This window comes from Molothrus aeneus, chromosome 7, assembly GCF_037042795.1.
Source record: "Molothrus aeneus isolate 106 chromosome 7, BPBGC_Maene_1.0, whole genome shotgun sequence".
In the NCBI taxonomy this organism is placed as follows: Eukaryota; Metazoa; Chordata; class Aves; order Passeriformes; family Icteridae; genus Molothrus; species Molothrus aeneus.
In genome coordinates, this window is record NC_089652.1 from 5,569,135 (window position 1) to 5,581,818 (window position 12,684).

At 43.6% G+C, this 12,684-nt stretch overlaps 1 protein-coding gene across 16 annotated transcripts in view; it reads right to left on the reverse strand.

Moving 5' to 3' along the window:
• The window catches only part of MAP2 (microtubule associated protein 2), a 222,712-nt gene that overhangs the window by 7,759 nt on the left and 202,269 nt on the right, over positions 1 to 12,684 (reverse strand). For all 16 annotated transcript variants that reach the window (XM_066553195.1, XM_066553194.1, XM_066553197.1 and 13 more), the window contains one exon: positions 10,295 to 10,638. In XM_066553195.1, the coding sequence (XP_066409292.1) occupies positions 10,295 to 10,638 (344 nt within the window). The remainder of the gene's footprint in view (positions 1 to 10,294; positions 10,639 to 12,684) is intronic.

The following is a 12,684-nucleotide window of genomic DNA, read 5'->3' on the forward strand; positions in this document are numbered from 1 at the left end:
AAATGTACCCCAGTACTATATGAGACACATGTCACATCAGTTACAGAACCACACATCAGATGTGTATTCAGATCTGGCTCTCAGACAGCTTCTGGCTAGACACAATTGGGCAAACAGAAGGAAAGCCTTCCTGGCACTTTCTGAGCACATCTCTCAATGATGGATCAGCAGCACTTCTTAACTATGGCCACAGGGATTCATCTGCTCTGAAAATGCTGACTTATGGGTCATGGCAAGACCTCTGCACTCCGGGCCTGTAGCTTAAAATAGAGCCAAAGCAAGGTGAAAAGTTGAGAGAGTGCCTTTGATCAAGTGCCTAAAGGCTGATTTGCACTCAGAAGTCTGACAGTTCGTGAGTCTCATGGCCCATGGACCCAGCTAGCAGATATATAAAGAACCAATCATCTCAATTATCTCTCCATCTCACTGGGTGAAATGCGCCCCTGCGCAGCAGGGCCAGCAGGAGACCTATGCATCATTTGTGTCCTGGGCTGAGGGCTGGAGAGAGCTGAAGGACATGCATGCATTCTGCTGCTCATATGGCACAGAGAAGAACTGAACTGATTCAGGTTTTCCCTGATGATCTGTTTCTCCCTTTCCTGGGATATATCAGTATCCCTGCACATATTCAAATCATAACCACCCTCTATAACTAAGTGTTCCACAAATGATCAGGGCTTTGTTTCCTGTAAATAAGGGCTTAAACTGCTTAATTCATCCATCCTGTATACTCCAGCAAGCCCTATCCCTATCCCTTCCAGCCAGCATTTTGTCCCAAGCATTCTTCCAGTTCTGCTAGACTGGGCCAACAGGCAGTATAATACACAACCAGCCAACTATTTGCTGTCCCTGATTGTGGAGAAGGGCTAAGTTCACTGCCTTTACCCCAGTGATGGTGTTATGCTGAGTCCCTGCTCCATACTCTGTCAACAGCCATCACTCTGTGTGGAGGAACCACCTGTATTTCTCACCACTGCTCCCTTGCCAGCACCAGCTGAAATTGTCCAACAAGTTCCAAATGAGTTGAGAGAGGCTGAGCTTGCCAGCCAGCCAATGTGACTGCAGGAGCAGTTTTGTTTGAGGAATCATTGCAATCAGGAGAGGGAACTTACCAGAAAGGGACAGGAACCATTCAGGCTAAAGAGAAATTTTGGCTTGCAAACAAAGAAGGTAAACTGACTATGAATCAATTGAAGCTGGCATCTGGAGGGAAATCTTTAACTATCAGAGCAAGGAATTGCCACGTGAGGGAGCACAGCTACAAGAAAATGGCAAACTTTCATGATGGCACTTGATGAAAGGAATTAGATGATGCAGCTGCCTGCAACAGAGGCAGCACAAACACAATGACTCACCAGGAAGGTTCTCTGTGTTCCAAATGTGTATGTACATCTTGTGTGTGGGTGGAGGTGTGGTAGGGATGCACATATATGCACTTCAGTTGTGCTGAAAGTTAAATGAAAGATCAAGCCCGCTCATGCTCTCATTCAGGAAAGGGGGAACATTTTGTGTGTGGCAAAATGAAAGTCTGTGGCAGAAACAGGACAGCTTTCTATCCACACTCTCTAGAAATCCCAACAAGATAATGTTGGGACAGAGTACCTTGTAACCCCTGTTCTGACCTGCCAGTTTGAAGTGGGTACCTTCTCTTCTGATGCGATACTGGTTTGCCCAGGTATGCTGGAAAGGGCCTGGAAGTCAGTATTTGGATTAAGACGAAGCAGAGGTTCCTCAGCACTTGTCATAATTATGTGTAATTAAACCACAGTGGAAAATTAAAGCCTTACAGACAATGCAATGTTTATTCTATAAAACCATATTGCCCAAGAGAAAACTGGATTCTGTCTGAAGCCCTAGATGTCTGACAGGCCTTCCCCTCACTCTGTCTTCTGCTGACTCCTCAGCAGTGGTCCAGAACTGAAGCCCAAGGCAGACTGTGTGCCAGCATGCACACAGCACGGCCCCAGTGATTCCCACTGCTTCCAGAGAGTCCCCAGCAGGACTGGGAGAGTGCACTCCAACACCCACCCACGCAGCTGGAATGCTGCCTGTCAGAGCTCTGGGCAATGTGGAACATTTATGATGCATAGTCTGCAAGGAAAACAAGTGCAGAAGGTATTTTTCTCAGAGTTGATTTAGATGAGGCCTATATTGCTCTGCACTCAGCCCAGTTAATTGGCTCCCTTCCTACTCCTTCAGTGGCCTGACTGACAATCAGAGCAGCTGGGGGTTGTGGTCTAAGGGAAACATCTACACTGGAGCACAGGGAATAGTTTTGGGTTAAGCTTGCTGGCACAAGAAGAAGCAGACAGGCTATGAGACACAATACTTGTTAATCTTCCAGGCAGATATATGCCTCCTGTTAAGTAGAATATGAGTTGGATTTCAAAGACTCCCTGTACAACAGTTTGCAGGTCCTCCTCTGCCAGCACTACACCACTGTGTTCGTGATGAGCAGAAATTTGTAGAAACATTCAGAGGAAGGCAGAGAAATGCCTCAGAGAATTTAGTTCAGTTGTATTTAGCAGTTTAGTTCACTGCTAAAGACAACACCAATGTCCAAAAGCTGCTTATGCAAGAGAAAGAATTATGTTCCATTGCTGCCTAGAATAATTCAGTTCAGCTGCTTTTCACAAGAAGAGGAAAAGCCCCTAACTTACCAACATCTGGGCAGAGTCCATAAACAGCTTCCCTTCTATGGCATACTACACTGGTACACATTGAAACGGATATTTGAAGAACAAAAAAGGTGATGCTGATGATATTACAGGCTCTGAATATTTTTTCCAAGGAAATGATGGCTTATGTTCTCCCTGCCTTGCAATTAGGGCCTCTGAGAAGCTCTGCCACAAATACTGCCTAAAGCATTTAAAAATACTCTAGCTTGGCTCTACTTGGCTGTTTGAACATGCTGTGGAGCTGTGACACTGGGAAAAGCTTCCAGACTCCTAACAGCTTATCAAAAAGGAAAGCTTCCTTCTATCTACCACAGCACTTTGACTAAGCTATATCCCAGGAACTAGACAATCTTTCAGTGTTTGATCTCCAGGTTAACACAGGTATATAAGTGAGACAAGAATTGATCTTGCACAGGAAGTAAGGTTAAGGTTAAAACTGATTAGAATCAAGAGAGAGTTCAAAGTGCTTCCAAATTTATCTGCTGCCAAGGACAGATGATACCAGTCTTCATGCTCCTGCCAGAGGCTACAGGGAGAGGAAAGGGAGACAGAGGGTATTTATTTGGCCTAGTAAAGTCCTTGAAGAGAAATACTGTGCCTCAGATTTTCCACACCTACAGACAGGGCTTGTGATGATGTTCAGCCTTTGCACTCCTGGAATAAGTGGATACACACACCAGCAAGGCTGCCAATCCAGAATCTAGTGATACTCAAAATAAAAGGCTGTGCTGGACATAGGCAAAACAATGTCCCGTTCTCACCCTGCTCTTAGTAAAGGGTGAGCAAGGCACAGTCATTTCTGACTTTTAAAAACATACTGAGAGGCAGACACTGAGCAGATAATATTGTCATCAGCCAAGTCCTGAATCCTTGCATGGGACAAGAGTGGCTGATTTACAAGCTTCTTTACACCTACCCTCACATCACTGTACTAAAGTAAATAACAAGATGGCCATGCTGAACAAGGCATGTCCCTACCAATCAGGGGAGGAAAGGCCTGTGCACAAATACTTAGAGGGTCTGCATAATTATGGTACTAGTACAAAATTAAACAACCATTTTCCATGCCAAAGAGTTTACAGTCAATACAGTCAAAAGTGAATTTAACAGAAAGTTCAAGGAAGTGCAAGCTCCCTGTCAGATGAACTGTAGCACGTTCTGCAATCACACTCCTCACTAAAGCTGGGGAGCTGATCAAAAGAATTGTAAAAAAGTATTGAAGATTCACACCAAATTAAAAAAATCCTGGGAGTGCAATTAATTCACCTAAAACACAAAATCCTTGGTTTAGTACTCCCTTTAACAGCAACAACATCCCAACAACAATCAAACCAACAGATTTTGCTAAAATTCAGAATCCAATGCTTAAACCTTTGACACAACAGTTCCTACTCATGGAAAGAGTACTATTAGCTTCAAATATCAAGTGTTGAGCATCAGGTGTCAGTTTCCAAATCAGTTTCTGTGTCTTTGAGAAGAGCTGAATTTTGAACCACTACCTCTGGAATTTCTTTACTCCAGCATAATGGAGACAATTAGGTTGTTCAGTTCAATTCAAAAATATCTTGCAGTCATCTCTTCATGTAAGCTGGCTTTCCCAACAGTCAGCAGATATGCCCCTTAGCATTTTATTGTTGAAATCCAAATTTCCAATACAAAATCTTCTATTCTTTTCTTTCCTGCCTTTCCTGTCTAGCAAAACAATTTTTTTCTAACCTTTCCATGCAAAATGGAACACTATTATATGATGAAACAGCTTTGATCCAGATTATGTATTCCCTGACCATTATTCCCAAAACAACAACCTTTCTCATTTTATTTCTCAAAATTTAGGCTACTTAGAGCTCAGCTGGAAACACCTCCTTTGCTGAGCTTGCTGCTGGGATAACTCAGACTTTCACAGGAATTTACATCCTGGTAATTTCAACCTACTCTAAGAAAAAAAAAAATACAGCTTCTCCCCATAGTTATTAATGAGAGAACAACACCACATGGTACCATCACAGCTGGGATTTGACTCTTCTAACATTAGCCAGCTAAGAGATGGAACTGGTTGCTTAAGCTGCCAACTGTAGTTGGTGGAAAGATACTGAATCCTCCAGAAAGTGGCACCTTCAGCCCTAGACTGAGCATCTGAGTGGCAGAAATCAGGGCACTGCTGCTCACTGCCTACAAAAAACTGAGAGACACATATGGCTGCTGCAGTGGGTAGAAGTTCTCTTAGTGGCTGGAGCCCATGAGACTGCTTGGGAGCATCCTGATTGTGCTTCACAGTTTGCCTCACAGGCAGGGTGCATATTTTACAGATGGGTTAGGTACTGCAGTGATGTTACTCTGTCCTAATTCTCTGCTCAGTTCTAGCAACCAAACACCTTTCCCCAAAAAAGCCCTTCTGACACTTGCTAGAGGCTGGCAGTGATTGCTTAATTTTTCTAAAATATGAGTCAGGAAGAACATCTAGCTTTTTATCCAGAATAATTCAAGGCTTAACTGTACAGACTGTACTCAGGCAAGCCTTCCTTTAAACAAGTGCAGTCTGAACACTGGAGCTGCAAGATGTTATTTCTGTCCAATCTGCAATTTTCAGCCAAAATTCTAAATTTCATAGACTTAAAAATTACAGGTTTGAGCTCTGACAGAGGTTTGAAGGTGTACCTGAAACTCCTAATTTCTCTTCACATTTGTAGATCTGCAATTAACAAGTGGTGAATTCATTTCTAATTTTCAGTGCAGAATAAATCCCTTCAAATGTCTTGCAAATCCCCAGACTTGGGAATGTACAAAGAAAGCAAGAGTAGACTGACAGAGATTAATTTATTTTACAGCTCTGAATTGTTGAGTTGACAAATGCACAAACTTATTCCAATGAGTGAAGCCAACAGTGTGGAAACAACTGTCTCCCAGTCTCTCAGCTGCATCATGTAACAGCAGCCATGCTCCCTGTCAATCCACACCTCCCTGTACAGCTGCCTCAGGTGCCTCTGGCTGGGGAATGCACCAAGTTTGGCCCTTGTAAGCTCATTTATGTTCATCACTGACCTGTGCAAGAACATCCTCTTAACGTGGGCCTAAGTGGTTTTGATTCACCTATGTTGTTACAATGGACTGGAGAAAAAGCACATGATGTGCTGGAAGGAGAGTGGGATCCAGCAACAGCTCAGACTGCACCTTATGTGAAGCCTTGCTCTCCACCATCTTTTTAGACACTCTTCAGCAGTCATTGCAGCAACAGTACATAACTTAAAGACTTGCAGATTTTGGGCAGTCATGAGTGTTCATAATGTGGTGCAAAGACATGTGAAACAGCAGAATGGGGAGGAACTACAAGATGCCACCTCAAGGGGAAGTTAACTGAGAACTTTGTCTGGTGCACCAACCAGATCAGTCTGTGTCTGTACTGACTGCACCCTAGCAAGCTGTCACTGAGGCAGGGAACATGTGAGAAGCCCACATCTCTGCAGACGGGGTTGTAAATCATGATGATGGGGGTCTGGGGTGTGTGCTGGGGGGAATCTCTCCTGCCATCTTGATGCCTTTTCACTGGTCCTAAAATCAGCAGCCAGACACAGTTAGGGTGGTAAAAATGGGTTACCTTTGTAAGGATCCTTTGGTGTTTTCCACCTGGTGAATTGTGCACCTAAGTTGTACACACAGCATAATGTGTATACATTTCTTATAGGGTTTACCAATTAGTATCTCTGACAAAAATCCCCAGTTAGAAGCATGGTTGGTGAGGTAATCCCCCCATTTCAACTCTTTTTCAAATTCCCCCTCCTTTAGATAGGGACTAAACTGTTTATAAAAATATGTCTGGAAGAGCCAGTTTCAACCTTGGTTCCCAGGAAGAACCAAGATAAGACAGGAGCCTCAGATCCCCCGCTTGGAACCTTTGGAATGTGTTGTCTTTCTGTTAATTGGGTAGAATCAGGAAAAGTACTGAAGATAAGCTACAAATACAATAATAGGATACAGAGCTACAAATTGTCTTAGGTTGGAAATGCAAGATGTGGCTGGGGGTGTGTATTCTGTGGCCATCTGTTGGAAACAGGTGGGGCAGCCATCTTCTGTTAATTGGGCCACCTGTTAAAACCAGGAGGGGCAGTTTTCTTTATCTCTTCCACAACCCATCCTCCCTCCAGGAGATCTCTTCTGTTCATGGCCACTGAGTGTCCCTGCATGGCTGATCAAATTCCATCATCCCACTGGGAGATGCTCTGCCCAGGGGAGGAGCCAAGCATTCCTGCCTGGATACAATCTGACATTTGGGACACCACAGCAGCCTTTGCCCACTGCATTCCCAGAGGAGCAGCTTTCTTCTCCACTGCACTCCCAGAGGAGCAGCTTTCTTCTCCCCTGCATTCCCAGAGGAGCAGCTTTCTGCTTCCCTGCATTCCCAGAGGAGCAGCTTTCTTCTCCCCTGCATTCCCAGAGGAGCAGCTTTCTGCTTCCCTGCATTCCCAGAGGAGCAGCTTTCTTCTCCCCTGCATTCCCAGAGGAGCAGCTTTCTTCTCCACTGCATTCCCAGAGGGACACCAGGCCCATCTCCAGCAGCCCTGGAGCCTCAGAGGAAAACTCCCCCCTTGTGCAAGATCCCTGCTCCAGCAGAACCACAGCTGGCACTGCAGGAGGGCTGAGCCACCATGGAATGGGACTGTGCCATCACCCTGACACACAGGGGGTCAGCTCCTGTTCTGACTCTGGTAGTGTTTTTTTGTGTTTTTTTTTTTTTATTTTTATTATTGCATTTTTATTTTTCCGTATAAAGAACTGTTATTCCTACTCCTGTATCTTTGCCCAAGAGCCCCTTAATTTCAAAATCATAATAATTCAGAGGGAGAGGGTTTACATTTTCCATTTCAAGAGAAGCTCCTGCCTTCCTTAGCAGACACCTGTCTTTTCAAACCAAGACAAAATTTATGTGTAAAGAACACAGAGAATATATAAAAGAAGACAAGGCAAAAAAAAAAAATCAATTCATCATTAATCCAAACTGATTTTGAAGCTAAGATATCCATTCAAGCCTCTTCATCTGCCCACCTCTGAGATGTCTTACCAGTGCCAGTCTATTTTATCACCTAATGAACAAGCCTATTCTCCTTGCAAGCATTTCTGTGGTTTCTGGAAAGCATCTACTAAATAGTGGTGTCATCAATTTGTTCAAACTTTCTGACTCATTACTTATTGCATTTTGTTTTCTACAGTTTAGGGAAGATGGTGAAGTTCTCCCTTAATCTTCCTAAAAACCTTCATGGAACATTTCATTCTTTAGCATGGCTTAGATATTTCTTTTTTCTATGTGTCATCTTACTTCTTACAAGGTGCCTTCCTGTCACTATAATTAGTGGCATTTTAAAGCTTATGCATGTAATTCTAGTCTGTGCAGCTCCATTCACTTTGATGAAGCTCTGCTCCTTCACATCCACTGAAGTTCTTGCCTGTGGCTGAGATTTTAGGTATACATTTTAAGATAAAATTAAGAGAAATGTAGGTTAGTTTTATCCTTGGTTGCTGGTCCATGAAGCATTCTAAATACTCTGCCTTGCCAGGAATGAAAATACTCAATTGGTGCACTTCTGTACTCTGATATGGTACCAACCACATCCATAGACAGAATTTCAAAAGGAAAACCAAAAATCTGAACCAAAAAAATAGAACAAAAAAGTCAGTCTTGGCATCTGAAATAGATTTCCAACACCCTCTCCCAGCTCCCCATGCTTCCCTTGGGCTGTCTGAGAAATAACAGATGCAAATGGGTTACTTTTGAAAGCACAGCATTTCCTCCTCAGCTGATGCAGTGTGAAAATCCATCTGAAGCCCAGCAGACATACCCATGAGCAAGTCCTCTGAGCTTTGCCAGCAATGATCCATTTCACCATACTGTACCATAAAGAGAAAACCAGACAAGCACCTCCTGGCTGCACCACAGAGCAGAGAAGGCCTCATTTCTCCCCGCTGCAGAATACCAATTAAAACACTAAAATGTTTCAAGCCATCTATTCCTAGTAGGAGCTTAATGCAGTGAAAAGTTAGCTTGTTTCTTCCCCTAAAAGCATTCTCTTCACACTCACACAACCCCCATCAGGTGGAATGATTTCTCCCCTTTTCTTTGTTTCTGTGGCTGGCAAGTCAGAACTGAAGGAAAATCAGTCTGCTGTCTGATGAGCTTTTGATAAAATTCCAGGCTGAAGCACTGCACCTCTTGATTTATTTAGCATTCATACATCCGCAAGAGCTTCTTCAGTTTTGCAACCCAGCCTCTGGCAGTTTCAGAGTGCAGCTTTCTCTAGAGCAGCTCAAAGTTAAGATAAATCCTTGTGCCAGGCTCAAATATACCACTGGTAAAAGGATACTCTGTCTCGAGATGACACTTTTGGGCTGCCTATCTGTACTCCTTTAATGATTTGCATGCTATGTTTATGTACTTGCCCAAATATATGCTGGGTTTTTCTCTGCTTGTTTTTCCTGTTGCTATCAGCACTTCCAGTTCAGGTTAACAAGAAGCTTTCTGTTTGTTTCATGTAACAAGAAGCTTTCTGTTTGTTTCATGTATCATCACTAAAAGCAAATAGCAGATAACAGCTCATTTCAGCCAGTGTAATATTACTACCAGACATTAAAGAACTGAGCAGACACAAGGAAATGAAATTAGCTTTCATGTGCTGCTCTCAAAGACCCTATAAAATTCAACTGTAGAAACTGGAAAAGAATTATCCTAAAACCTCTTGAGTAGACTGAGCAACTATGGCATAAAGGAGACATGAAGGAAAAATTTAGTGAGCTTCTCTTTGCCTAACCCACAGCTCAGTGGCTACATACCACTAGAACTAAAAAATCTGAAGCATCACTGCTTCAGTGATGTGATCTGAAGCATCACTGCTTCAGTGATGTGCAGATTTCCCCTGTAATGCCCACAGTAGTGAAATGCCATCCTGTGCCATCCTTCACTGCTCAGCAAGGACTCTGAGCAGCTCTTTAGAGCTGCTAAGGAAATTCAGCTGTCTAGGCATGCTGTCTACAAAGAAACACAACTTGCTGTGACCTCCTGGTTCTTGTATAATTGTTACAATCCAGAGAGAGTGACAGAGAGGAGGAGGACAGGGTACCATGGTGCTGGTTTTGGGCCCTACGTCCAACAGCTGGGCCTGTAAGAGGAATGCCAATCCAGGAGCACAGTCTGAATTTGTGTTGCTGGAGCCCCTGCACACCCCCATCTGCTACATGGTATGGCAAATGGAGTGGAGCTCCCATGCAAAATAATCCTACCTGTCAAAATAAAGGCAGAAATACCTTTGCTGAGGCATTATCTCCTTGACTTTAGGAGTAACTGGCTACTGTGCAAATCCTGGAAAGTATTGGATGTGCTAATTTACCATGAAAACAGGATCCACACCTACTGTTTATAATATGAGCCTGTTCTTTTTCTCTGGAAGACCTACAGCAGGCACAGTTAAGTTTTGAAGATTGTCATCTTCTTTGCCATTTAACATCACTTAAACAATCAAGGGATTTGGAGAACACAAATAGCTTTATAAGGCAACTCAAAATGTCTCCTATCACAAAGGTGCACACTAAAGAGTAAATAACATATGGGTGAACATAAAGAATGGAATCCTTACCTGCCCTCCTTTAGGCTGGTATTTGATATTATCTGTTGACCCAATTTTGGACCTGACATTCTTGAGGTCAGGTAGAGGCTGGTTAATAACTCGTAGCTGCTTTGGAGTTGCTGGAGATTTAGGAGGAGTGCGAATTATGGCAACTTTTTTCTCAGTAGGTACCAGTATTGCAGATTTGGGGGTCCCAGGAGTGTGGGGAGTTCTGGAGTAACTGGGTGTCCCTGGAGTGCCTGGGGTACGGGAGGCATAGCTTGGTGGTGTCCCTGGAGTGATGGCAGTGGAGCCAGGAGTAGTGGGGGTAGAAGTTCCACTTTTTCCCGTTCTGCTACGAATTGGCTCTGATCCTACATGCAAGAAAAAGAAAAAAACAAACAGCTTTAGAGGCACAGAAGTACAGCTCTTCTTCCCTTTGTACTCCCAAGAGTGCATCCCTGTGTGCCAAGCAAGACACAGCTCTTCAGGTGGCAGTGCTGCTGCTGGAACAGCAGCTGGAATGGGTCTCTCTGTGTCTTACTTGGCTAATCAACCTGCCAGGAACTACCCGGCCATGAGAGGTTGAGCTAATGCCCCCAGAGTGACTGAGCTCTCCATTCTGTACCACAGAAGTGCTTCCCACAATACCTCTGCTTCCTGCAAAGCTGCCTAAACAAGGCACATCATCACATTTATTTCCATTTTGGGCAAAGGACGAGAAGCATCCTTGGAACCCAACCTCTGAGACTTGATCTAACCAATTTCAGTGGATCTGGGCAAGAAACTAGAGAGCAGTAAAAATTCTGCTGATATTCCTGAAATAAAAAGCTGTGAGTGCCTGGCTGGAGCTGTTTCTCATACCACTGCTGGAAAAGTGCAGATGAACCCCAGGTGGGCATTCAACTGATGCACAAGCTATAGCTCTGTTGTGTGGATGGGTAGATGTCCTTACATTCAATTGCTATTTTTCATCAGTGCTGTGAAAGAAAACCATTACCAGAGACAACCTTGATAAAAAGTCACATTCTACTTATATTTGCATGCAAGTAAAAAAACCCCAACACTATCATTTTGTAGCAGTTCCATTCAGTGTTTATGGCATTGCCAGTCCTTTTCACTGGGCACAAGGATCAGTCTAGCTGTCCTTTCCGCAGCCAGCTCTGCTTCTAACTCTCAAACATAAATAAACAGAAGCTGAGATATCTCCAAAGTAAAATTTTGCTGAGAATACTTATGGAGAGAAAGATCAAGGTAACTCTCAAAACCTGGGAACCCCAATGCCAAATGGCTGCATGTATGCTTTCACGCTTCAAATATTCAGAAATTATAAATCCAATGGGCCCCTCAAAACCATCCAGTGGGACTAAACACATTTTTATTTTAAGTGTTATCATTCTGTTTGTGCAATGATGGTGGCCCAAACCCAATGCACTCCTGTCCCTGGGGCTCCGGAGACACTCCTTGCTCTACATGACTCATTAGGCAGACTGAACAGTACTCCACTCACCTCCCATTTCCCTGAACAGGTTTCTTTCTTTCCAAACCAACCCTAAAGCTTCTCACTATACCATCTGAGACAGAAAGTGATTTTTTTTTCCCCCACCTCCTTGCAGGTCTGGTGTATTCACTTTTCATTCCTCAGCCCTTCACCACCTGCCAAATGCTTAATAGCTTCTTACTCCTAAATCAGGAGAATGGGCTGGCTGTTGTGGCAGCTGGAGGTCACTCTGCTTTCAAAGGGTCTCTGTTTCACCTTTGGAGCATCACTTATGAATTTCAAAGGACTTTTTTTGCAGAATTTAATAATCTACTTCTTTTAAGCTGTCTTAAAAAGGGCTGAGATTGGTTTCTAAAGAGAGAAGACAGAGGAACTCCTAGTGGAAAGCAGGAAGCCACATGTAGGTTCTAAGGCCTGGCTAAAAGTTCTGGGGTTATTTAGTAAATTGTCTTTGTCCTGTAATTTATTTTGGCTTGTGATTTGATAACTTTGGAAAAAAAGTTTCTCATAAAAGAAACCTAGCTGGTTCACTGCCCCCAGTGAGTCACTCTGCTACTTAACATCTCAATTCTCAGCAGAAATTTTACCCTAGGAGTAGAGCATAGGGAGATAATTACTGGGAAGCAGCAAATAAATGACTGTAACTATCAGGTTCACTTTTCCAAGACCCATCAGAATATTTCAGGTTGTCTGCTTCAGCTTTGACTCATTATTTCTTGCTGCTATTTGTAAATGCTCTGTGTTAAGTACCTCACCCAGCTCTGAGCTCTCTGCAAAGGCATTTTCTAATCTCAGCAATTAGTCTGGGCAGCAGACCTCGCTCTGGGCACTGCAGGTGCATCCTGCCCCTGCTTTCAGGCACTTGGCATGTGAACAAAATCAGTTCTACACCACACCCCAGATCCACTCCTCTGCGTCA